The 27,778-nt window shown below is 29.7% G+C and overlaps 2 protein-coding genes across 6 annotated transcripts; both read right to left on the bottom strand.

Annotated features, from left to right (window-relative positions):
* Window positions 1-759: 759 nt before the first annotated feature.
* On the bottom strand, window positions 760-8,214 carry LOC8287239. 5 transcript variants are annotated; one of them, XM_048374420.1, is made up of 8 exons: window positions 7,005-8,211; window positions 4,084-4,365; window positions 3,547-3,672; window positions 3,138-3,218; window positions 2,584-2,640; window positions 2,432-2,500; window positions 2,187-2,319; window positions 760-1,317 (listed from the first exon to the last, which is right to left on the bottom strand). In XM_048374420.1, exons 1-5 carry the CDS (start codon window positions 7,831-7,833, stop codon window positions 2,612-2,614), a joined length of 1,347 nt encoding a protein of 448 aa, XP_048230377.1. In that variant the 5' UTR covers window positions 7,834-8,211; the 3' UTR covers window positions 760-1,317; window positions 2,187-2,319; window positions 2,432-2,500; window positions 2,584-2,611. The 5 variants fall into 5 exon arrangements, with proteins under 5 accessions (XP_048230377.1, XP_048230376.1, XP_048230379.1 ...); XM_048374419.1 differs by having other exon boundaries at window positions 760-1,314; XM_048374422.1 differs by having other exon boundaries at window positions 2,187-2,244.
* Window positions 8,215-24,380: 16,166 nt separating this feature from the next.
* Window positions 24,381-26,455, bottom strand: LOC8287246 (allene oxide cyclase, chloroplastic). The gene is made up of 3 exons (XM_002530338.4): window positions 26,075-26,455; window positions 25,856-25,977; window positions 24,381-24,938 (listed from the first exon to the last, which is right to left on the bottom strand). Exons 1-3 carry the CDS (start codon window positions 26,340-26,342, stop codon window positions 24,534-24,536), a joined length of 795 nt encoding a protein of 264 aa, XP_002530384.2. The 5' UTR covers window positions 26,343-26,455; the 3' UTR covers window positions 24,381-24,533.
* Between the last annotated feature and the right edge of the window lie 1,323 nt (window positions 26,456-27,778).

The following is a 27,778-nucleotide window of genomic DNA, read 5'->3' as shown; positions in this document are numbered from 1 at the left end:
TAGGAGAGTGGATAGATTAAAAAATAAAAAATATTAATTTTTATATAAATTAAAAAATATATATTGATATTAAATAAAATATAATAAAAAATAAATATTGCTACAATATTTTTAATTTATTTTTTTAATAGTGACAGTGAACAGTAGTAATAACATCAAAAGTCAAACGGAGACAAAAGCAGTTTCGGTAAAAATAATAATAGTAATAATTACTTATTGCTTAATTACATTAATTATATTAAAATTATAAAATAATTTCAAATAGTATCATAATATCATTATTTTTTTATTTTTTTATTTTTTAATTGTTTATAACTGAATATACAAAAATTTAGACTTAAAATTCCATAATTAAAAAACAACTAATTTGAACCCGTGTGATCAAATTGCACTTTATTCTTGAGTGTTTTTTTTTTTTTTGGTGGGTTGTTTGCGTTTCAAGGTAAAATCGTTGCTCTGTAACCATTGGAAGGAGTTGACTCTATTTTGCTATTTGTTTGTGGATGTTTCAGCTGTAGGAAGTTTTTTGGCTTCTTTTATCAGCAAATTGTAATATCAATAGAAGCATATAAGCTAGTATTTGTCTCAAATAATATCACTTCCATAATATTTTATCATAGCCGTTATTTTTCAATATTTTGGCAAGTCTATAAGAAGCATTCCAAATAATATCCTAGTCCAAATAGATTTTGTATCTGTTTGGATATAATTCTATTAAAAAAACAAAGATAACATAGCATGCTTCTAAAAACGATAGCGTGACAGCAAAAAAATGATCCAATTAGATGCAAGATGTTGGAAAGATATACAAATTAAAATGCTCGAAACGTTCATAACTTCCAAATTCTGAAAGAGCTGCTTCTGTTAACTTAAAGAACTATATAAAACCAATCTGCTGAACCCACATTAGATTAGGATGGTAAGTAAGAATATAATGAGAAAATATGATATCAAGCATAAGTTACTAGACCTTCAGACTTTAGGCAGGAAATGAGCTTACATGTTTATGTAGGGGATCCGCCTGTCTACATGTTGATATTCATACAACTCAAATCATGAGTCTTGTAACACAAAATCAACTCCGAAGTGTCCCCCATTTTCATGACCTTTACTTCACAACTGTTTTGCTCCTCTGATAAAGAAAAGACAATAAAAACTCCGAAGAGGGCAAAACAGCTATGCCGTTAGGCTGCAGCAAATTTTTCTTCAAATTCATGGAAGCTAGCCGTGCAGCGGAGGTGGCTTCGAGTTGCCGAATAGACTCAGCACTGAAGCTCCAGAACTCCATGACATGCATCCAATTGCTTCCGATTTCTTCTTAAAGAACACAAGGAAAAAATAATAATAAATGAAAAAATAAAGAATTGAAGAGGTTGAGTAAATTTCAATGAAGCCAATTAAGAGATAAAAAAAAATGACAGTGAATATGCATTATTTCTAAATGGTTATAGCAGCAGAAGAAATAAGCAATTTGATTTAAAAGATAATTAAATTAGTTTCGAACAGGACACGGAGAAGAAAGACTGATTGCAATAAGCCAATAAGGATTAGACCTGGCCACAGCCACACCCACTGAAAGCACCTCTGAAGTGTGATTATCGGCATCCCCATAAATAAGGCGCCGTGAGTACAATTTCCACATATGCAACATGTGAGAGCAGCACTCTTGCTGCACAAAGTCTCACCTTAGCTACCCACTCACTTCCAAAATTCTCTTCATTCAATCACCTAAGCCGAAAGAAAAATGGTACTAAAAGCACTGATTACTTGCACATACCCATGCATCATTTCATGTCTGTAATCAGTCTTACCCATGCATCATTTCATGTCTGTAATCAGTCTTACATGGTGATCTCAGTTAACTTGGCCATTGGTTAAGATCAGTGTCTTTCTACCTGGCATTTGAGGTTGAATAATCATGCGTGCAACTCAGCTAGCCAAAACACAAATGGATTCCCCAACTATGACTGGTTTAGAAATTGCATTGAATGTTTAACATCTACCTTTGCATATGGCAATGCCTGCCTCCACATATAATCCTAATGTAGTATGTTCTCCAAATGCTAATGTATTTTCACCTTTTGTGTTTTAAGTTACTTTATTACTAAAATTCTGGTACCACCTACAGAAACAAAACGGGACCAACAAAAACAAAAAAAAAAAAGAAAAAGGTAATGATTGCTTACCTTCAATAGTGAGCTGTGTCCCCTCAAGCTCTCATGCATCAATATAAGTATGAAACTACTGCAGCTCAAGAATTCGGCAACACAAGGACAACCAAAACCATGGTAAATAGAGAAAAGATGTCCAACTGAAATACTGGATATGTGATTAAGTTAAATACCAAAGTGACAATGGTGAAATGGTAGATAGCACTGGGACATTAATAAAATGCAACTTTTTCTAGGAAATAGGTAAAAGAGATACTCACCATACGAGAGCATTGATCAGTAATCCTTTAAAATTGTGATAATAATCTGATAGGATGGAAAATGACTTCCTACAAAACTTAGATTATTTTAGTACAAAACTACAGATGCAAGATTTATATTTGAGAGAAGATATACAATATCATATCCTCACCGCTGAAAATGAGATACTGCAAGTAACTTCAGGGCATTGCATATGCAAATATGTATGCTGCTTGACAAAGAAAATTTATCAGCAAAATTTTAGACACAGCAAAAAATGACTTCAGCAATGCAGGAAAAAAAAAAGGTTACTTTCAGTTTCAAAAAATTTAGAAGTGAAAACCAATTAGATTCAGGAAATGCTTTCTATGCTTGTCAATGAATTTAATCACTTGGACATAAAAAGATACTGCATTATACGCCAATAGAACCCAAAAATACTTCAATAGCTGTACAACAACAAATTATAGAATCATTCAGTGGATTATTTAAATCTAAGGACTCTTTGCTAACAAAGACCAAGAGCATGACACAAGCTGTGGACATTATGTAAGGGTTATCAATCATATGCCCCAAAACAACACTGGACATTTTTCTTCCCCTTAACCTGTTCCTAGTTTGCAGGAAATAGGTCCTCTCTTTTCAGAAGCAGATAAACCTTGGAAAAAAAAAATCCTAACTTTTTTATTCTAGTAGCATGCTAGAATGAAGAGAGATAAATATTACCTTGTCCAAGAATTAGAATAGCATTTGCACTCACTGGTACAAGGTCGTGTATCTTTTCACCAGCAAAGATTGCTTGAATAACTAGGAGATAAAACAAAAATATATATATATATAAGAGCCTGAAAATGAAGAAAAGGAAAGATATATGAACTGAGATCATGCCAGAATATAGAATTTATGCAAACAAAAAAAGTTGTAACCTGCTAAAACATTGAAACAGTTAAAAAGTTTTCAAAGTGTTTATTGGACCAAATTTTCCATATCAGTCAAACGTTGACAAACAATTGCTCAAATGGAAATAGAATACATATACAGGGTGGAAATTTGTCCAAATACTGATGAAGCAATAAGCCGAGTTGTAATTCAATATTAAATCAAATTAAAGAAGTAACAAGAGGTTAATAAATACCCGAGGTTTCCATTTGATTTTCCTGATTGTCATCTCCATGATTTTGATTAACAGCAACATCCACTTCAGACGCCATCATCATGTGCACTGAATGTAGTCCATCTGATATCCAGAAAGTTTGCATTCCTGCAGAACCACAGCAAGTTGCCTCAGTTAAGGACAACTTAATAAAAAGAAGAAAACCAATGTCCACAAGCTTTTTCAATTAAAAGAAGTTAAAAAAGGACATTGTATCTAATCACATAACTGAGTAAAGTGAAAGATAAATGCATAACATTAAAGCTTCCTTTTAGTTATTTGAAGATTTCATTTATGTCATCAAACCTGACAAGAAACTCCTGTTCTTTCTTCCTGAATGAAACCTGAAAACTAAAGGGTTTGTGTGCCCATCACTCATCAACACACATACGTACCAGCCTTTTGATCAGTTCGTTCTTGTCAGATCTCATTTTCTCTTTGGTCCCAAAACCAATTTTTTTTTATTTAATATTCAAGTAAATTCAAAATCATTGTAATAAAAAAATAAGAACTGCATACTTGAAGAAATATCAGGAAGAACAGCCAGCTTTTGCACTTTCATACTGTGAGGCAAATGCATCATGTGAAACCTGATGTTTGATCCACCAGCAGGGTTAGACAGGCACAAGATATGCAAATCTCCATTAGAATCCAAAATCATAAACTTTTTGGAAGACAGTGCCTGGATGGAAACTGCCTTCACAGTTAATTTTAAGCCCTCAACCTCTTTGCTCTCAAATGCCACAAAACATGCACCACCTTCACCAGAATCTTGTCTGCATCTAACAAACTTCTGCTTTACTGCAAGTTGGAAAGAATAATCAGTTCCATATGTTAATGGCCATCAAAAAAATTTTATGCATCTCAATGTCTACAGAAAAAACGAAAAAAGAAGGAAAAAAAGAACACTTATAGTTAACTTTAGAATTTAACTCAGAATGAACAAGAACCACAAAACTATCGAAACAACTAATACACAAAGATCCAAATGCCAAGAATAGGTAGAGAAGAAGCAAAAAAGGCCCTTAAACCAAGATAAATTTCTTATAATCAGTAATTTACCGTCTGGAGGCATCCTTATGAATTATACCAAAGGACAGCACCTGGCACCATTACCTGGGCAAAAAGAAACTCCTAAGCACAATCTGTCAGAGCACACTCCAATGCAGAGAAATTTTGGACATGTGATTCGAGAATACACATATCACACAAGTGAATTTTGTGAAAAGTATGCTACAAGACAAGATGCTGATCTGTGATATTAACAATAACTAAATTAAAATTTAAAGTTAAAATAAAAAAAATGACTCGTACAATAGAGAAAAACAAAAGGAAAGAGAAAGGAAGAAAAAGATAACCATCGCTAAATCTAAAGGTCAACCACAGTTGAACATTGGCTCCTTTGCAATCTGTTATAAATCCTTCAATTTATTCTCTCTCAAAATTGGTACGCCTTCAGTTATATCTTTGATGGCATGCTGGGAGTTTAGGACCTTATTCTGCATTGATTATCCCTCACTAACAAAAGGAATCAAAGAAGGGCCTGTACTTCCCGTGTTTAGACTCCCACTAAATAGGAAAAGAAACCACAATTTTTGCCATTTAAATACACTAATTGACACTAAAGTGGAGATTCCACGATCTATGATTGATTTTGTCTCTCATTTCACAGATAAAAAGAATTTGAAATGCTAGGACTTAATCAAAATAGATTCACCCATCCAACAAGAAAGAAAAATCAGCTGTCTGAAATTTTAATATGCCAAAGTGAAGGCCTCTTTCTTGATATGTCAAATGTCTATCAAAATGTAATTGCATCTTCTTTCAGAAAATGTAAATCTTCCTTGAAAATCCATAGTTCCGTACGCCAATTTATACAAACTAAGAAAGTTCTGATAATATCCCGTATTCAATTTAACCCATGCCCAAATGACATTGAATATTATCACAAGTTTGTTACTACAATGTTGTATTTGCTTAAGCAAGTAATACTGAAACTGAGCTCTTCTAAAAGCATCATCAGAAGTTCCTAGTAAACCATGAGCTTAAAATACATGCAGGTTATAAGGACAAAACAGGGAAATTTTGATCACCTAAAGACGCAATTGACTCATAAAACATTAAATTAGCTTCACAATGTGCATCTGCAATAGCAGTAAACAGAAGACATTCGCGCCCGGCATTTTTGTAAATGGTATGAGCATAAGTGTTCCTGTTCGCTACCTTTTCCCAATTTTATGCAAAGCAAATTCATTAAAAGAAACAAATGGAGCACACCCAAGTACAAGAATTCCATTTCTCCCACTCCGATTCCTTTTCTATTTTCCTATAGGAAAAACTATGTGCTTATAAGCACTCTCTATACAACTCCCAAAAATTCCATTTTCACTTCTTCACGGATATTATCATAATATTGTCACAAATAAACAGAACAAATGGTTCTTTGCCCCCAAACAATGACAGTGCCAGGAAGGAGGGGAATCTAAATTTTGGGAGGGCCAAACTAAAAGTTTCAATGAAACTACATGGACGGGTTTGGGGTTTGGGGTTTGGTGGGGAGAGGAGGGGAGTAGGGGAACTGAAAATTGAAAACAATCATGTGACACCCCCTACAAAAACCCAATTGCCTCCTAGAAATCTGGGTTTTCTGCATTCAGAATTAGTCACCTATAGGCCTGAATTTATCAAAACAATCATTGAAGAATCTGCGACAAAATTACATATAAACACTTCTCAATTAAAAATTAACCAAAGAGACCGAGAGATCTACTTTAGAAGGTCCTTAGCTAAACTGGACTTAATAGTCTATTACAGCATTGCAAGATCAACATGTTAAATAGGACTGAGAAACAAAATTCTAGCAGAGGCGTGAAATCCTAGATTAAAGGAGGCAATTAAATGAATGTTCAGTACACCACATTCTTACATGCATGGCCAAAGTAAAATGGATGCAATTCTGCTCTAATTAGTAGGGATTCCTCTATGATTATGACTGGAAAGGAAAATTAAATTCTAGGATTTGAATTTGAGATTTTTGAAATTTAATAAAAATTTAGACTGCTAACCAAGATAAAAATGTATTGAGCCAAATAGTTTTTGCTCCCTTAATCCATCCACAGTTATGAACTCTAATCAACTTGTGCATTCATAGCTCATTCAAGTAATTTAAAACACCAAACTACAACTGCATCCCTCCATTTCAAATCACCTCTACCAATTGCAGCATAAAGTAAATTAACAGCCAAAATATGATGCAGCTAGCAAGATTATACTAAAATGAGTTTGCATAGCAGGTACATAAGCTACTAAGTTCCACAATAATAAAGTTGCACAATCATATTTGTTACTCCATCACTACCACGTATCTCTAGGAAAATCAGCTGCATGTAATCAACACAACCAAAATGTAAACAAATAGCTGACGAACCCAGTGTGCTTACCTGAGATAGAATGCTTGTCAATCTTCCCATCCAAGAAGCCATTGCAAGAAGTTGAAATACTATGATGATCACTCCCAACCATTCCATTTGGCAATCTGAATCCTTTACTCTCCAATTTCCCATTTACCATATCCAAATTCCCATTGGAATTAGAAATCTTTATTTTCTTAACGTTCCCCTTCACTAACTGCCTCAAATTGAAAACCCTAACTCCATTATCCTCACCCAAAATCAAGAACCCAAAGGAAACACTAATAGACCAAACAGGAAGGCAACAATCAATAACAGCACACCTCATCAATTTCACCTCATCACGATCACCATCACCAATACGCTTCAAGGCAAAAACCCAAACTTTCCTACTAGAAACAGAATACATAACAAAGAAATTAACAGACCCAACAATTTTTATAGAAACTCCATGGTTCGCATCCATTAAAACTCCCAACTTCGGATCAAACTCAAGTCCCTCTTGGGTACAGACAACTTTAACTTTAGTAAAAACATGATCTTGCAAAATAAAGAACCTAAAAAGAATCTGAGACCCACCCTTATAAGGACCAGCAACAAGAAAGAGAACGGTAGGGTTATCAGGGGTGTTCTGCTGAAGGATAATAAAAGATGAAGAAGATGAAGGAGAAGGGACTAGGGTTTGAGGTTTGTTTGGAAGAGAGGAAAGTGAAGGAAAAGAAAGGGAAGGAAAGAGAGAAATAGAGGAATCAGAATGCATTAAAGCTAAAGAAAGTGAATTTGGTTCGAAAAGGAAAGAATTTGTAAGTGAAGAAGAAGAAGAAGGGAGAGAGAGTTTTAAAGATTGGACAAGTACCATTAGAGGAAAACAACCTGAAAATTATTGTTGCTGCTGTTGTCGTTGTTTTAGGACATTGATTCAGGGGTAGTTTTTTTTTCCCTTTCTGTTTTTTTTTTTTTGAAAGCTTTTCCTTTTTGTTTTGGTTATGTGATTCTGGTATATGTTGTTTGTTCTTTTGTTATGAAGTAGTAATAGCATTGTTGATGGGGGATCCAAGGACTAATAATTAATTAAATTAGATAACTAATTTGTATCATCAATTATATAAAACAGGACTAAGAGCTTGTACATTCAAAGTTACGAGTTCCATTTCAACGAAATAACTAACTCTTTTTAATTGGAAATATCGAAATATTTTGGCATTCCATTTGAACTGTTTCGAATTTTATACATATATATATATTATTTAATTTTAAATTATTAAAATACTACAAATATCATTATCTATAATCTAATTAAATAGTATATTAGAAAGCAACAAACAAAGATATAGCTAACTTTTTTTATTATAAAATTACAATACTGAAATTTCTTTCTATAATATAATCGTGCAAAATAATATCTTATGAGATAAAGTCATGAAAATCAAATTATATAAATTTTGAGTTGTTATTACTAAATAATATAAGATTAAATAAAAATATTTTAATAAATTAGTGAAAAACACGTTGTTAAACTGTAAAGTATAAAATAAAATAATAGATAAAGATAGAAAGATGATTACAAGGTGTTTTTAGATTTTTTATTTTGAAATTTTAGATTTAAATTTACTTTTATTGATAGAGAGAAAAAAGATTTTATTAAGTTAGGGTTAAGTGTTATTGAACTATTTAATGCAATTCAAGAATATAAATTTTTTTTTATAAAGTTATCTCATCTTAGTCTATCTCCTTAATTTCAGCCGGAATAACCATTTTGGCCCAATCTCAGTCCTTTCGGTTCGAGATAGCCGAAATTTTTGCTGATACAGAATAAAAGGCATTTTTGTTCCTTTTCTTAATAAAATGAGACATCCCCGCCGGAACGGAACGGAATCAATAACCTTGTATACATATCTTTTTTTTCTTAATCTAGTGCCATTTATATAGCAGGTCGTATAGTTTTTCAACTGTATAATTTTATATTTAATTTATTTCTTTTAATTAGTTTATTTTTTTTATTATGTCAGAAATAATATAGTTTCTATTTTGTTATATTTATTTTTTTCAGCAAAATAAATATTATAACAAAAAGTAACTTCTTTGGAGAAAAGTAGAAAAAAAATATAATAAAATATATGTTTTCTACATAATTTGATATAAAATAATATGATCAAATTATTAAATATAAAAATAAATAAATTAACTTGTAAATAAGTTTTGATAAGGGAGAAGGTGCATTTTTACTCCTAACATTTAGTGCAAGATGTATGTTTGCCCTTAAACTAATTTTTGGCTCAAAAGATACAAAATTTGTCAAAAACCTGTAATATAAACTCTTTTTTAACTGAGATTAAACAGAGCTAACATCCGTTAGACAATTGCTAACTTAGCAAGTCAAGTGAGTCCAATTTTAACCCTTTATAGTTGATCAAAAGAGAATAAATTATTAAAAACATAAATCAGTATTAAAGAATCACTCTTTTCTCTGTCATTTTCTCTTTCTCGCTCCTACATCCTTTTTATTGCAATTACAAAGGAATTCATTTAAGTCATCTAAAACAAGTAGAGAAATTTATAGAATTTTAACATAAAGTTACGATCAAAGAATACCAAATAAAAGACAATCGTGATATGGATAAAGTTTGAATGAAAAAATAATATTAAGCCCAATTCGAACATATAACGATAGCATAAGGCAAAAAAGGCAGAATCGAAAATGAAGCACCATCTTTATGACAATAACAAATTAAAGCATCGAAAAATTATTAGTTTAAGTGCCTTGTCACATGGCTTAATCCATTATTTTGATCTTAACAAATAAATTGAAGTGTTAATTTAATGGTTATTCAAGTATTAATGTTGTAGCTTAATTTAAGAAAGGTTGCTCCAAAATTTCGACCATAGTAAGAGAGTGCAACTGTGAAAAGCAACATTTTCATGGCAGAAACTTCAAGTCTACAGAAGCTCAAAATCGTGAGCGCACCAGGATGGGTATGACCACTAAGCAGAAGTTTCAAGGCAAAAAAAAAAAAATGGCTTGGAAAGTTCAGAATCACAACCGCACCTTAAGTGGGCGCGACTGCGAAACTTGAAGTTTAGAGTAATTATTAGTAACCGCTAATGACAACATTGAATAGCTGCAAATGCCATAGCACCATATCAGATAGCCGTTGGTGGTAGTTTAAGATTTGCGACTGGAAAGAAAGAATTGCAACCGCGATTATGCATTTTGACAAGTGCATTTAATGCACTGTTTTAAAGTAAAGTATGGTGATTTTTTGAGGACACATGTGTAACAACTCTTTGAGGTTTTTAAGCTATAAAAACCATATCAAATGGCCATTTATGGTTAATCAACATCCTCCAAATGTCCATAGTATTGTGCATTCAATATTTTCTCATTCTTGTAATTAATTCTTTCTATTTTGGTTGTTGTAAGAGCTTGAATGCTCTTGTGAGATTTGAATATTAGCCTAAACACTTGAAATGAGATTTAAAGGTTAGCCTAGAAAAAACTCTTGTAAGAGTTGTTTGTTAGCTAGTAAAACACAAAGTATAAGGTTTAGTGTGAGCCTAAAACACCAAGTTGGGAGTGAACTTGAAAAACTCAAAATTGTAAGATTGATAGTATAGTAAATTTCCAATTATGAATTGGGGATGGATATAGGATTTGTTAACACCAAACCACTATAAATTCTTGTGTCTCATTCTCTATACTCTTTCAGTCTTTTCTCAAACCAAATTTTTTAATTTTATATCCTTTTCTATTCACCAATTCAACCTCTCCTTCATTCTTGGTTTATAAGGGGCAAACAAAAATAAACCTCTTGAAAGAAGAAAATGACCATATCCAAACACATTCAAGCTCTGCCATATCCAAAGAATCGCTTTTTAATCTTAAGAACCGATTGTATTTTTATATCTCTTCGTTTGAAAACACAATTCTGAAAACAAGAATAAGAACAACATATGTAATACAATATTAATAATATTAACTGTTCTACAACAACAACAACAACTATCCATAGGTCATTGAAAGGAGAAAGACTTTCAACTTGGCAAGAACCACTTGGTAAGGGTCTCAAGTTCATATACATAATCAACTTCAGATTCGAGTTCAGGCATATCAATATAGACGTGGTTGGTCCTTCTTTTGCTGCCTTTCCTTATAAAGGGGATGATGGAAAACACCTAGTCGGTACACATTTAGGGCCAATATGGGTAGGTTGATTAGGAATGCAAACGAGTTGAGCCGAGCTGAGCTTTTCAATGTTTAAGCTTAGCTCGCAAAAGTTCAATTGAGCTCGAGCTTAGCTCGAGGTCGATAATTTTTTATATTGTAGAACCGAACTCGGCTTATTGTAATTTTGATATGTTAGAGCTTGACTCGTAATTAGCTCGATAGTATATATAAATGAGCTGAACTGGAACTCGACTCATTATTAGCTCGATGTTTATATAGACGAGCTCAGCCTGAGCTCGGATTGATTTCAAGCTTGTTAAGCAAGCTTGACTTTTACCAAATATATTAGCTATGAATTTTACAATTATAAATGATTTATACATAAAAGCAAAATAAGATTTAATTTTAGAAACTAAAGTAATTAAATCAAGTTCTTGATTAAAAAAAGAAAGATTCAACAAACTCCATAAAATTCTATCTCAAACTTGTTCATAAATTCCTTGGAGATTAAAGTAGTGTCTTTTCTAACTCTCAATCTTAATTATGTTTTCTTTAGTTATTTATTGTGTTTATTGTTTTTCTAATATGAGTAACTAATCTCTCTACTAGAGTGAATGATGTAGTTTAATGGATTTTTTATTGGACTTCAATGATAATTCTCTTTAGTTCTTGATTTAATCTTCTTGTGCTTATTGTGGATATTATGACTGATCACCATAGTATTTATGTTCTAGGATTTGTATGATGGACTGAAAGAAGAAGTATAGATCTAGATCTAGGAGGTTAAACATAATGGTTTTAGGTAAAGAAATATATCTAACAGACTATGATGCTTGAACTGTTGCTTAATGGGTTTGATTATGTTTATTACCCTTGAGAATCAATGATATCTTAATTAAATACCATCTAATAGCTTGAGAGAGTATTGAAATATTTTGGAAACAATTGCATTTAAGAATTGAGAATTTGATCTGATTTCCATGATGATTGCCATTAAATGAAATCTAGATCCTTAGTGTTTTTAACTATTAAAGTTTCATCCTTTTTATTAATTTCTTTTGTTACTTCAATTCCTAATCTTTACAATTTGATTCTTTTAGTTTATATAAGTTTTTAACAAATATCAATTGAGTTGTCTCTATTGGTTCGACTTTGATTCACTATTCTATACTGCAATTACCTTATACACTTGCAGGTGAAGATTTTAGCAATCGCAAATAGAAAGGACAGTATTATATTTTAACCTATATTTTCAAAAAAAATTGTTCATATTTGTATTTATATTTATTTAAATAATAAATATTAAATTCATTCGTATATTTATAAAATTTTAGATAATTTGATATTAAAAAATAAAAAATTTCATATAATTTATTAGTAATCTGTACTCAAATAATTATCAAAATTAATAATATTTTTATAAAATAATACTAACAAAATTAAATAAAATTATATTATTTTATGACATTTATTTATTTATTAATAAATGAGTAATTTATTGATAAATAAAAATTCATTATTTTAAGAAGACTTTTTTTTATATAAATAAAAATGTATTCAAAAGTTTATGGGTATAGAATTTAAAAGTTGTGATATACATATATATATATAAAAGAACAGTAGATGTTATATGTATTAAAAACGAAAATACATGTAGTTTATGGTAGACTTTAATATCTATAACAATGGATAAAAATTTTAAAATTGAAAATACATGTAATTTATTTTAGTCTTTAATATCTATAATAATGGCATGATGTAATTCATTCACAAAACACATAAAATTATAAATATCAAAATTTATATTGACCACTAAATTCTAATATTCAAAACTATCATGTCATAACTATTAAGAAAGTTTAGCTATAAATATTTGTCTTCATTATAGCAATAAAATTTTTTGCGAAATGGATTACGAACGAGTGCTTGAATCAACACATATGGCTTTCCTCACTCAATCTGTAAATTTTTTAGAGTTCTTTGCCTTCTATCTCCAATGGATAGAGAATAAAAGCTGAAGTATGATTCGACGTATTGAAAACCATAACCTATAAGTTTCTATATACTAATCTAGCTAGTAGGATTACATTAAGCCTATACGGGTTAGAAAACGGTATCCACCCATTTAACTCATACCAAAATTTAGAAGTCTATGGGATACATATAAATGAATCACTTTAAATAAGTTCACTAATAAAATAGCTATTAATATCATTGTTATTAAATATGTAAGCCTACATAATAGAAATTAAAAAAACCTAACGATTCTCCCACTTGAGCTACATATGAAACCTAAATAATTTTATCAAATGAAATTCTTTAAGTGTATATTGTCTTTCTATTTCTTTAGACTTCTCCTTAGGTACAATATGGTCCATTTTCTATATCAATATGAGATTATGGCGGCTTTCGTCGTATACAGGTGTGAATAAACCTTCCATGCTCATTAATATATTTAATGGATGAGTGGGATAGAAATTACATGTAATGTGATCCAAAACATGTATGTTTTCAACTGGTTCTATTTTATTCTTTAGAAAGATCAATTTATAATTAGAATCAAATTCATAGGTACAAAATTGAAATGAATCATAAACTTTGTTATGCATAAATATAACCATATAAACATATATCAATCCACAAAACATCCAAAAATAAAACTCTCACTAAATTAGGGTATCATTAAATATGCTTACACCCATATGAGCGGCTCATGAAAGGCCTTAGGTGAAAATCTCTTAGTCAACGGAACTGCTATCATAAAGTTTGTTTCTATATGTTCGATACAAATTTTACCATTCTAAACTCTCACTTTAACAGATAGAAATTTGATGTTAATATTTTTTTACTTTATAGTGCTTCTGTTGTTATTGGAATATAAAACTGTAGATTTATAATGTCATTAACTACACGCAGCCTTGTGACAAAACTTTACAACCATATCCCATTATTAGATGCCTTAAAACAAGCTATGAACTCTAAAACCATGGTTGAAGAAGCTATGAATGTTTGTTTGACACTTTTCCATAATATAGCTCCTCCAGCTAACATAAAAACATAGCTCGAAATAGATCATTTACTATCTTAGCATCCACAAAAAATTGAAATTAGAATATCCAATGAATTCCAAACTATTTGATCTTTTATATGTTAGAATGAATTCCTTTGTTCCTTGTAAAAATCGCATAACATATTTGCTTGCTTTCCAATAATCCATTCTTGGGTTACGTAGGTATCGGCCTAATAATCCCACTATAAATGCTATATTGGGACTAGTATAAACTTAAGCATATATTAGATTTCCAATTGCCGAACCATAAGAAATATTTTGCATTTCTTTTATTTCAAGGTCACCCTTAGAACATTGCTTGAGACTATACTTATCTCCTTTAGCTCCATGTGTATCTCTTACCGAGCAATCTTTCATGATAAATCTACTAGCACCTTTTTAATATAGCCCTTTTGTGATAAGACAAGAATACCTTAAGAGCGGTCTCATAGTATTTGTATGCCTAACACAAAAGAGGCGTCCTTAATATCCTTCATCTCAAAATTCTTAGTGAGAAATTTTTTAGTTTCATGCAATAAGCTTATACCGTTACTATCTAGCAGTATGTCATCAACATACAACACAAGGAAGGTAAACCTACTGTTACTGAGCTTGTAATATACACACTCATCAATTATGTTTATCCCAAAACTATATGAGGTAACCACTTTATGAAATTTATGATACCATTGGCGAGAAGCCTATTTTAGATCCTAGATGGATTTCTTTAATATACAAACCATAGAATTTGAATATTTGAATTTAAAATTTTCTGGCTGAACCATATAAATTGTTTCATCAATGTCTCCATTGAGAAACATTATCTTTATATCCATCTGATTTAGCTCTAAATCAAAATAAGATACAAGTGTCATTACTATCCTAAAAGAGTCTTTTGATAAAATTGGATAAAAGGTTCCTTTATAATCAATGCCTTCCTTTTGAGTGAATCCTTTAGCAACTAGATGAGCCTTATATCTTTCAACATTGCCTTTTGAATCCCTTTCGGTTTTAAATATCCATTTACAACCAGTGGATTTTGCGTCTTTAGGAAATTCAACAAGATCCTTAACGTCATTGTTTTTCATGGATTTCATCTCCTCATGCATGGCATTGATCCAATGTTTAGAATTGAAACTTTGAATAGCTTCGCGAAGGTTCATTGGATCATCTTTCGCTAAGCTTGCATAATCTGCTTATTCCAGGGAGAATACGTAATAATCATCTGGAATAGCATTCCTCCTTTCTCTAGTTGAGCTTCTTAATGCTACTTCTTGAGGTGTTGATTTTGCACTATAGAAAGAGCTTCATTATTGTCTTGGACTAGACTTGCTTCTTGAATAACGTTAGGAATTATTGCTTGATCAATATCAAAAACAATATTAGGAAGAGAAACAAATTTATCTTCTTCAAAGATAATTCTTTTATCAAAAGAGACATTCATTGATTCTTCCTCTATAAACCCTATATGTAACACCCGGAATTTTTTTTATATTTAATAATGAGTTTTTATTTAAGTTAATTTTAGCTTTATTTTTATTCGGTTTAATTGGAATGATTTAAATACAAATTTTGAATGTTCATGTTAGATAAATAAATGAGTTATTTTTCATATCCAATTAGTTTGATTTTTAAGGAGTAATTAAGTAAACTATTCGAGAAATGATTATATTTTGGTTATTCAATTTTTTTTTATAAATGCATATTTATATAAGTAAAATTATATATTGGAAAATTATGGTAGAATTGTAAAGGATGTATATAAAAGAATTTTGGGAAAATTGGTATTATAATTGATTAGTAGTATTAAATTTTAAGTTGGAAATTGATTATTTAATTTAATTGTGTGTTAGGACTAAATTGGAAATTTATTTTGGAATAAGGATTGAAAGTATAATGTTATTTTTATGGGGTTTTAATGGAAATTTGTGAGCTTGGTATTTTTGTAAATAAATATGTCGGTCAGGGGTATTTTTGTAATTGTGTATTTTCAATAATTCGGATTTGGCCCAAATTAATTAGTTAAGGGCTTAATTGAAAGGCTAAAGGAAAGTTTGGGGGTTAAATTGGAATTCTGCAGGATGAAATTGTAAGTAATTAAGAAAGTTGAGGGACCAAATTGTAGTAAGGAAAAGTTCGGGGCGCCGGCTTATTTGGATACTTAAGTGACCAGACTGGAGGTAAGGTCCCTGGTCGAGCATTGCTCTCGGGGCGCCAGTCTTATTGGATTAAGAGAGCCGAATGGCTACTCGATTTCTTATTTGGATACTTAAGTGACCAGACTGGAGGTAAGGTCCCTGGTCGAGCATTGCTCTCGGGGCGCCAGTCTTATTGGATTAAGAGAGCTGAATGACTACTTGATTTCTTATTTGGATACTTAAGTGACCAGACTTGAGGTAAGGTCCCTGGTCGAGCATTGCTCTCGGGGCGCCAGTCTTATTGGATTAAGAGAGCCGAATGGCTACTAGATTTTGGGGTTTAGGGTTCTACCGAGCCACTCGTCCCGTAAAAGTAAAAATATATTTTTATATATTTATTTATTAATTTATTATGGTATGATTATAATATGGATTGTATTTATGTGCATGGTTTGATATACTGATTTGAACAATCTATGTTTTCTGAGAAGAATGCAATAGTCCCCAGATTATTTGATTTTAACTCACTCTCGAGACTGACAGTCTCATTTTTATTGTTTTTCAGATTCGTGACTGTTAGTCCTCTCGCGACTCTTATTCAGTAACCCGACTCCTTCATCATCGGGTGATGTATTTGATTTGGTATGTAAACTGGTAAATCTTAGATTCTCCGCAGTAGTAATAGTAGATGTATCAGTTGTAAATTTTCTGAGTTTCAGGTCTCGCCTAGTTCTTCTGGCAAACCGATTAAATTATGTAAAATGTAGCATTTAAGATAATTTGTGGCTTTAATAATATTAATTTGAGATGAGATTTGTTTAAATCAGTGAGTGTCAGGCTTACTATGGGTTTCGGTGGCCTTAAGCCTACCCATTCCCTAGTGCCGGTCACGGGCCCACGGGTGGGGTCGTGACACTATATCCTCAAGAAATTTAGCATTTTACATCTCAAAGAAAGATCCAATTATAAGATCATAAATTTAAATCCTCAAGAGCGTTCTACATATCCTACAAAGTAGCAACTAACTATCTTAAGAGTCTAAATTCCTTTCATTATGCCTATAAGGTCTTGCTTCAGTTGGATATTCCTAAATATGTAAGTGCTTTATTCTAGGCCTTGCCAGTCTATAATTCATATAGGATTTTAGCTACTACTTTATTAGGTACTTTGTTAATGATATATATTTTAGTCTTTAATGCTTCTCCGCAAAGAGATTGAAGTAAAGAATAATGATTGATCATACTTCTTACTATGTCTTCAAGCGTCATATTTTGTCTTTCAATAATACCATTCATGCTGGGTTTGTCTGGCATAGTGTATATGGGATGATATTGCATTCTTTAGGAAGTTAGCAAAGGATCTTGGATGATGTTCACCTTATCCATTATATCTCCCATAGTGTTCTCTACCATGGTCAGATTTGACAGTTGTAATTTTCCTACCAAGTTGAAGTTTAACTTCAGCTTTGTACGACTTAAACACGTCTAAAGATTGAGATTTCTCACTTATTAAATATAGGTAGCCATATTTTGAGTAGTCATCTATGAACGTAGTAATGTTGACCATTCCATTTTGATATAGGAAATGGACCATAAATATTTGTATGTATTAGTTCTAAGAATTCTGTACATCTATTGACACCTGATTTCTTTATATTTGTTATATGTTCTTTAATGCATTTAATAGAAACTTGAAAGTTTAAGTCAAGGGAATTAAGATGTCCAGTTGACACAAGCCTTTATTTTTTTTTTGTTTAGAGATATGGCCTAAATGCTTAAACCATAGAGAAGCAAAATTCTCAGTTAATTCACACTTTGTACCTTTTGAAATAGTATACATGATTTTCATTATGGAAAGCAATAGTTTCTAGTATATAAAGACAATCAACTAAAACATCAACACTAATAAAACTTGAATTTAGAGAGATATTAACTTTATTATTTCTAAAACCATAAAAGTATCCACATTTATCCAAAGAGGAAATAGAAACTAAATTATGTTTAAATAACAAAGAATCAAAAGTCTCAACTAAATCTAAATGGCAGCCAGTATTTAGAAATAATCTAAAATATCCTATAGTCTCCGTAGGAACTTTATTGTCATTTGCCACATAGATGAACCTTTCAATATCAATTGGCGGACTGCTCTAGAGGCAGCCCTGCATAGACACAATTATGTGAGTAGTAGCACTAGTATCTAACCACCAAGTGTCTGTAACTCCAGAAGCCAAATTAACTTCAGAATAAACTAAAGTGAGAACTTTACTCTACTTTGCACGCCAATGTGGTGTATTTGGAACACTCTTTCTTCATATGTCCTTCCATTTTGCGAAAAAAAAAAATAAGCGAATTCATTACTTTACTTCTTTGCCTTTTTCTACAAAGGTGTTCCAGTTGCAATATCCTGAGCTCTCTTCTTTTTATTATTTTGAGAGGTTCATGCTAAATAAGCACATTCAGTTTTATCCATCTAGATTCTTTCCTCTTCTTGCACACATTGTGAAATGAGCTCATTAAAAGTCTATTTATCCTTTTAAGTATTATAACTTGCCCTAAAATTGACTAAATTATGTAGGAAGAGAAATAAAAACTAAATACAAAAGTAAATCTTCATTTATCTTTAACTTTAGTGCCTTTAGTTTTCCAGCAAGGTTTGAAATTTCCATAATGTACCTTATGTTCCTTTTTTCCTTATACCTCATAGAAATCATAGCAACCAAATGATTACTTGTTTCTGATTTCTTACTCTTGGTAAGATATTGTTGTATCGCCTTAAGGGATTCTTTGCATTATTGCTCTCGGAAATAGAGCACCGAAGCGCTTCTGGTATGGAATGTTTTATGATCATTAGACTCATGGGACTAGAACGATCCAGATTTTCAACTTTAGTTTCATTTGAAGCATCTTCAGCTAAAATGGATCGCTTCGTCCTTAGCGCAAGGTCTAAATCCATACAACCGATGATGATTTCTATGTTCTCTTTCCAAACCTTAAAGTTTGTACCATTTAGCATATGAATAACATAATCTTAACAAAAACATTACTTGGAGTTGCTAAAACTAATAGAAAACAAGAAACATCACACAATTAATAAACATGTCATAAAAGTGACAAATAAGATACCTAGCACACCTTGGCATTTAGTGTTTGCACAAAAATATCAATTGTAAATGGTACTCTTAACGTAATAATTAAATATTAATAATAAATCATGTCAAACAATAGCCTCTTTGGAGCAACTATCATTCACATTAGTAACAATTGTATAATTATCAATATTTATCATTGCAAGTATTCTTATTGTTTGGCCAAATATTACCCTCCTTTATGTTGATCAATATTTGCATAAACAATGAATACGTAAAATCTTTATATTTCAAGTTATATTAATTTTATATAACAGTTGCTACTTTGTAATATATTCCAATTCTTAATTTGAAATGCTGATAATAGCCAATGCATGTAAAACCATAAATTTGCATATTTGACAAAATTTAAACATTCCAATGATACTACCATACAACCTAAATATATGTAAAATTTCATACATATACATTAAAAATTTAGATAGAATGAAGTTTATTGTCAAACTAAAAAATTTAAAAACTCATGAATTTGAAAGGCCTCATAATGCAAATCAAACGCAATTATGTGAAAGAATCCAATTTTAATCGTAATAATTTTGATTTTATATCTATAATAATAGTCAATTAATCATCTATGACCACATACAAATCATAGATATCAAAATTCATATTGATTATCAAATTCTAATATCCAAAACTACCATATCATAATTATTAAGGAAGTTTAGCCATAAATATCTATCTCCATCATAACAATTAAATTTTTTACAAGAATGAATGACAAATGAGTACTGAATAAATAGATATGATTTTTTTCAGTCAAATTTCTAAATCCTTTGGGGTTTCTTGCATTCTGTTTCTGATAGGTAGAGAATAAAAGTTACCATATAATTTGATATATTGAGAATCATAATCTAAGAGTCTTTATTTGCTAACCTAATAAGATTTCATTAAGCATATATAGGTTAGAAAATGGTATCCACCCAACCCATACCAAAATTCAGAAGTTCATGAGTTATACATAAATGAATCACTTTAAATAAGCTCACTAATAAAATAGCTATTAATATAATTGTTATTAAATATGTAAGACCATATAATAAAAATTTGAAAATCTAACGGGTTAAACTACATAAATAAATAATGCATTAAAGTGTTACAATTCAAATTGAATTCTATAAATAGTTATTAGTGTTACTTTTAGATTCTAAAATATTATAATTATTAAATTTTTTTCCTTCAAAGATCTTCATATTAAAAATGTAAAAAAAATGTCTATATTGAACGATGAGATAGGAAAATAATTTAGCGACTATAGAACTGTGCATCCCTCTAGGGTCAAAAAATCTGTAATAATGTGTTCAAACAAATTTTTATATTATTTATTCTTTTATCTATTTAAATTCATTCCCAATTATACTTTTATATATATTTCTATTAAATTATAAATAATTAATTATCTATTTTAATTTATTATGAAACACGTGTGTATTTCAATAATATTTTTATTTTATTTTTTAATTAATTTTTTAATTAATTTTTTATTAATAAATTAGAAAGAAATGAGTAAGGAGAGAATGTGACTTTCAAAATAAAAGATAAAAGAAAGTAAGAAAAAAATAATATAATATACTGATGAGCCACTTTCACCTTATTAAATTTAAACAGAGAAAAATGTGGCTCTTAATTCATTTTTTTAAAAAAAAAAGAATGAATTAGAAAATCTCTTGAAAGCACAAGTTTTACATATATTGCCTGTAATAGGAAAGGACCATGATTTAAAAATTTGTTGAGTATCTTATATTTGAATAATGAATTAAGAAACTGAAAGTTTTCTAAAAAAATACCTTAATATTATGAATTTATATATTACTTTTATTATTTGATTAGTTATTAATTTATATTTTTATTACCTTCTATAATATTTAAAAATATTATTATCTTATGCATTTAATGCAGTTATTAGTATAGTATATTGGCCTGGAATAGGGCAGAAAGATTGTATATTTAGTCCAAGTTATTTATTTATTAAGATTTTGTTATAGAAATAAAAAAACTTAAGTAAATCAAAACATAAAATACAAAAACTTTAACCTATAATCTCATTTATCTACGATAATATATATATATATATATATAAATAGATTATATTAAGAGACTAAAAATAAATAAAAACTACTAAAACATTATTGAATAATTAAATAATTTGCTTAATTCTCCGAATACAAAATATTTATTAAACAGTCAAAATTAATGTACTCAATTATAAAATTGCTAATATTATATACTTAAACTAAACGAACAAATATTTTAGTTAGGGTATAAGTACAATTAGGGATAAAGTATAATATCATTAGTACCTTCATCATATCCGATATATCTTTTTCGAGTATAAGTTTATCTATAGTGAGTCAACTTGAATAACTTAATATCCGAGTTGATTATATAGGATTTAGGTGGATATAGATGAAGAATGTACGAAATTGTCATTCATAATAGTTAAGACTGAGCACGGGATACAGAGATCTTAAATCATACTGAAAAATCGAACTAAAAGTATCCAAAACAGAGAATATCTGTTGACCATTTGACTTTCTCTAAATCGGATTATGCCAAAAAAAATTTTGGGTACAATTCTGGATCTCATTTGTTCTCCATACCGAGAACCGTACCAAACCATCCCATATTATCCCAAACCGAAACTAGAACAGATTTAAAATTTTATTTAATATATATATATATATATATATATATATATATATATATATATATATATATAATTACTTTTATAATAAATAAGTCTAAATCTTAAGCTCAAAGTTAAAATTCAAGTATAAGAAATCTTGCCAAATACAAATTTAACGATTGTTTTCTAATAAAAATTTAAGGTTATTGGCCCAAATATAAAACAGAAGCATCAAGTTTTATATTGTATTATAATATTAATTATTTACTAAGTTTATCTCGACTTTTTTGCAAAGTTACAAGTTTATATTTTTATCATTTATTTAATTAAAAAATATAGAATCTAAATATTTTTTAAATCTTAATAATGAATAATTATTCTAGAATTAAAAACATATTAATTTATTAACTTATGATGATATAGTATTATTATAACATTAATCATGTTAATAAAATAATTCTTACTAATAATGTGTCTTTTAATAAAAAAATATTATATTGCATTAGATGGGTAAGATGAAATGTATTTATCAGTCGGACAATAAAATATTATAAATATTCAGTTTGATGGATTGAAACTATTAAATACATATTTATTTAATATATAGTTTTTTATTAGCTTGGTAGATTGAAAATAAACTTCTCTATTATGTAGTTGTTGAAATCAAGTATAATGTAATTATAGTGATTTAATATTTTGTTATATAATTTTATATTAATTTTAGTACAATTGATTTACGGTAAAAAAATATTTTTAATTATTTAAAAATAGAAAATTTTGATTTCTATCTTTCCGTCCAGTATCATACCGAACCGTCTCATTAGACCTAAATTTCTTTGTCGAACCATTTCAAAAAAAATTGGTGGAGTTTAGAACAAATATTTTTATGCTACGATATAATTTTAGAAAACCAATTATTAATTTTTTAACATTTAATACGGTTGTGAAGGTTTTCAAATCCCCTTAGAAAGTAAGATTATTTAAAGATTAATTCCAAAGTTCAAATGTTTTATTGGTTTTAAAGGACCTAAGTTCAAACATTATTAAAAAGAAAATAAAATACTGGTGCATCGTGTATTTAATTGTGAAATTTCACCCACTAATTTGCTACCTTTTATAGTGTCTTTTGAACTTCTCCATGACCATCATAATCTGAGAGTAGATTGAATATTTGAGTAAAAAAGAAAAACAATTTAGGAACCAGTTTGAAAATGCATTGAATTGAGAGGTCGAGAAACAAAGTTGAGAGATAAAGAAAGGCAAAAAGAATTGAAGTTGAGGGATATGATAGATTAAAGAAAATAGTCGGCTAAATGTAAATTTTGTACTTTTAAGTAATCTGTTAAAATTGGAACAACTGCTTCTAAATATATTTCTTTTTTTTTTTTCAATTTTCCTTTTCTTTTAATTGTAATTCTTTAAAAGAAATTTTGCATTCCTAAAACAAGTTTCCTTTTGCTTTCGCCTTGCCACTGACTGCGCATTATGACACCCCGACATTCCCACAAACAGCCCACCAAAAGCAAAATATAGAAAGCAATAAAAGGGAAAACGACATCACATTGTTGCCATTCACTATTGTTGTTCTTGTAGTTTATGTCTCTATCCCCCAGCTTAAGATTTCCTAAAAATTCATTCTAAAGCAATCAAACAACAAATATTTGCATTCACCAGTTTAATCTTCATTAGTCAATGCTTCTATTATAGTCAGATCATATTATTTGAGAGACATTTTTTTCTGTTTTAATTATTTATTTCGTCACACTCTCACATTATTGATATATGATGATACTGTTTAAAAAAGATATATATTTTAACAATCTCTAAACACTATTTTGTGAGGTTTAGTTTTATTAGAGTAGTGACTTTTGTTGTTTATACTATTTATTTCTTTAATGTTATCCGGATTTATAAGAATGCAATTAGTATTTTCTTTTTATATATATCAATGTTTTTTAATAGAAAATATGATTAGGGTGTTATGATAAAACAGATAGAAAAATTATTTATATAAAATTAAAAATAAACCACATATTTAAAGAGAAAAATTTCAAATTCGATAAATTAAATGCCTAATCTGTCAATTGATAAAAGATGTATTTATGGTCTTTAAAAACTTACTATCAGGTGCAAAAACCAGGAAAGATAATTAAATCTTTATGAATGCATTTTCACTTATTGAATTGGACCACTTTATAATTTTAGTATGATAGTGACAGCTATACGATATAAAAATAGAAAATCCATCCATGTGCTACAAATAAAAAAGTAAGAACTATCAAATCCACCAACCATTCCACTCACCGACATTAAAAACTAATAACCAGAAGTCCTATAATATTAGTATTATCAAATTCTCTGAACCTCATCATTAACAAAATAAAAAAGAAACTACCCACAAACATAAAACATGATTAACAACGGTAATTATTAAACCTAATCAGTAAAATTAGCAACAGTAGCATGAGGCTGGCAGGCCTTGGCATCAGGGTGTGGCTCAACAGCTGGGTGTGGTTCAGTTGGCTTCCTAAGCAGCTCCTCGGGCAAATCAGTTTTTAAACCCTTCAAATAAAAGGTGTAAAAGAGCTTGAATGGGAAAACAATTTGCTGGAGTTTAACTTGACCATAGGCTCCTTCAAAAATGCCTGACCCACCAGTCACAGCAAGATACGTGTCCTCGAAAGTCAAGTAAGGTCCCTGCACAGCCAAGTGACCGTAGTCTCCGAAGTAGAAGCTGTAGATTGCCTCGTACCTGTCACCTTTCATTTCCGGTTTGTTTTGGATTAAAATGCATATCCCTGCTGTTATTCCTATCCTCTGCTGCAGGTCGCCGGTGTAGAGCTATAATAATATATATAAAAAAGAAAAAATGAAACACAGAAAGGCAATATATTAGATTAATGGCAACAAACTTCTACAAGTGAAGTGAGTGAACCCATGAACTAATGTCATTTGCATTCAATGAAAGGAAATAATATAATCTTCTTTTTATGATATGATAAAAAGATTATAAATTTCTACTCTCAAATCCTTTTTTTTCGTTTAAGAGCAGTCCCTTACAAGATATATAATTCTGTTTTTATTAGTAATATAAAAAAATTAATCGAGTTTAACAAAAAATTATCTAATATTTGTTTTAAATGAACCTGAGAATTCCTAATTATCTGATTTAATAAATAGATAAATAAATAAGTAGCTTCAGATTCTCCAATACTACTTTTTATTTAAAAGGCATTATTTGTATAATAAAAAATATTATAAAAATATTTAAATATAAAAAGTAAGAAAGTTTAATAAATTAATTATATTTTGTTTTTATTTTATATAAATTAATAATCTCTTTTTTACTTTTACCAATAAAAACAGAATTAAAATAGAACTAAAAAGTTTGTGAAAAAATTTGTAATACCTTAATTAAGACAAAAATAGAAAAGAATTTAACTTTTCAAATATCAGAGTAGGTTTATTTTTAATATTCTGTCTAAACAAAAAAATTCTAATATTTATTACATTTTTCAAATATAGTATTTGTTTTCTAGCAAATTCCACAAATAGAAAAACTTTGAAAATTTGACCTTTTAAGCAGAAAAGAACGTTTTATAAAGAAAGATTTTCACAGTAAGAAATGAACTTTCAACTGTAAACAGGGAAAATTCTTGAATCAAGATTAAGGACCGAGAAAGCTAGATTTTATACAGATACAAACATTTTTTAAAAAAAGAAAGAAGAAAAAAGAGAGACGCATGAAGAAAGATTACCTTGTTGCTAAAAGGAACAAGATCGCCAAGAGAATTGACTTGTTTCTGGCTCAAACGGAGATAAGCTGGACTTCCACGATCTCTCTCATTGATCTCATAAACACACAGTTCCTGAACCTCAGCTGCAGCAAAACTCAATCACAAAAAGGAAATTAAAGACCCAACAAGATAAATCAACTCAAGAAACAAAAGAATTAAAAGAAGAGAGAGATAACTAACTGGGTCTTGAGTTATCATCAGATGGGGCAGCTTGATTCTTGCAAGAGAAAGATCTTTTGGGTAAATTGAAGTTATTGAAAGCAGCAGATTTTGAGAGAAGGAGTCTTGGATTATGGGTAAAAGGTGATGATGGGTTTGCAATCTTGAATGGCAAAAGTGATTTGGTGGGAGCGTTTGATCTTGAAGCAGCAGCAGCAGCAGCAGCAGATGGTTTGGTCAATCTCATAGAAGAGAGAGCTCTCATGGAAGAGGTAGAAGAATAAGCCATGTTGAATGATCTAGCTGGGTGTTTGATTGGGAAGAAAGAAAAGTGAAAGAATTTAGTGAGAAACTCAGTGAGCAGTAGCAATGATGGGTGAAAGAAAGGAAGACAGAAATTGTTTATATAGAATAGGAGGGGGTTGCTGTTGTTGTTGGTGGCCCTGCTTGTGGACTAGTTTTCTAGGCGTATTTCTTAATTAATTTTGTTATGTTTTTAGTTAATGGGATTATGTCACATTTATATATTTTCCCAAAAGAAATTCTTCTGAGTAAATCAATTACTCGATTCATGAATAAGCTCCAAAATTTGAAGTGCTAAAAATAAAGACCATATTTTGTATTCAGAACTACTCTAACACTAATTAATATAAAGCACACTGAAAAAAGATTTTACATATTGCAAAACTCTATTACAAAAACTTTAATGTGTTATAGATTTTCTACTTTAATAAAAAATCTTAATTAAATTAAATTAAATTCTTACTATTTCATCTACATATTCTAGAATTATTATTTTTTATATATAATAAACAGCTAATAAAAATATCTAAAACTAAATTAATTAAGAATATTAATTATGCCATTTTCCAACAAATGAATAATGATTTCTAGGGTATTATACAACAGTTACATTTTGTAGAATTAAACCATGTGTCTATTTTCTGGAATAGCTTAACCTTTATTTAATAGATTAATTCACGAGTTTAATTCAGAATTAATAACTTTCTTGAACATGATTCCAAATATAGGGTGTATGGATGGACGGTGCAACAATGTGTGCGGAGAGCTGAGGCACGGCACCACGAGGATTATGAATAGTCAGCGGAATCTTCACGTATATTTTTGTTTATGTGAAAAACATTTTTATTTTCTTTTTAACATTGTTTTTTCAACACGTGATTTGGTGTTTGGTTGAACAGAAAATTGAGGCAATTTTTGGATTTTCTCTTTGAAACAGGTCTAGACTTTGATATTAGTCAATCCCCACCGTCAACCCGTCAAAAGAATGTGAACACGAGCAGAGAGAAGCTTATTTTCGGCTCTACATTTAATGGCCACTATAAATTAGAATCCAATTAGAAAAATAAAAAATGATCAATATCAGTATTAGATTTCCTATTTTAAATAAGTATTAACTAAGGAATTTTAGAATTTAATGGGCAGAAAATATAGAATTTAATGTTGTGTTTCGAATAAAGTAGAGATTATTTAAGATTATATACATTATCATATTTGCATAAAATTAATATATTTTAATTAAATTTTAATAAAATATATAAATTTTAAAATAAATTTTATATTAATAAGTTAATATATTTTATTATTATATTAAATATTTTTTAAATTTTATTATTTTAATTTTATATTTTATCTTATTATGTTTTTCAAATAAAATAAATTCTTAATTAGAAACTGCCCAGCAAGAAAAACTGCAAGCAAACT

Source organism: Ricinus communis, chromosome 5 (genome assembly GCF_019578655.1).
Source record: "Ricinus communis isolate WT05 ecotype wild-type chromosome 5, ASM1957865v1, whole genome shotgun sequence".
In the NCBI taxonomy this organism is placed as follows: Eukaryota; Viridiplantae; Streptophyta; class Magnoliopsida; order Malpighiales; family Euphorbiaceae; genus Ricinus; species Ricinus communis.
This window is presented reverse-complemented; position numbering and strand designations above follow the sequence as displayed.

Bases quoted from the DNA above. Each gene is read 5' to 3' on its own strand.
- LOC8287239 (XM_048374420.1), bottom strand. From the start codon at position 7,833: ATGGTACTTGTCCAATCTTTAAAACTCTCTCTCCCTTCTTCTTCTTCT. The intron at 3,673-4,083 runs GTATGCAGTTCT...GTGGTTCTGCAG, and splicing joins TCTTCCTGATATTTCTTCAA to GAATGCAAACTTTCTGGATA. The intron at 2,641-3,137 runs GTAATATTTATC...TTTGTCAAGCAG, and splicing joins TATTCTAATTCTTGGACAAG to CATACATATTTGCATATGCA.
- LOC8287246 (XM_002530338.4), bottom strand. From the start codon at position 26,342: ATGGCTTATTCTTCTACCTCTTCCATGAGAGCTCTCTCTTCTATGAGA. The intron at 25,978-26,074 runs GTTAGTTATCTC...GTTTTGCTGCAG, and splicing joins TGATGATAACTCAAGACCCA to CTGAGGTTCAGGAACTGTGT. The intron at 24,939-25,855 runs GTAATCTTTCTT...ATATTATTATAG, and splicing joins TTGTTCCTTTTAGCAACAAG to CTCTACACCGGCGACCTGCA.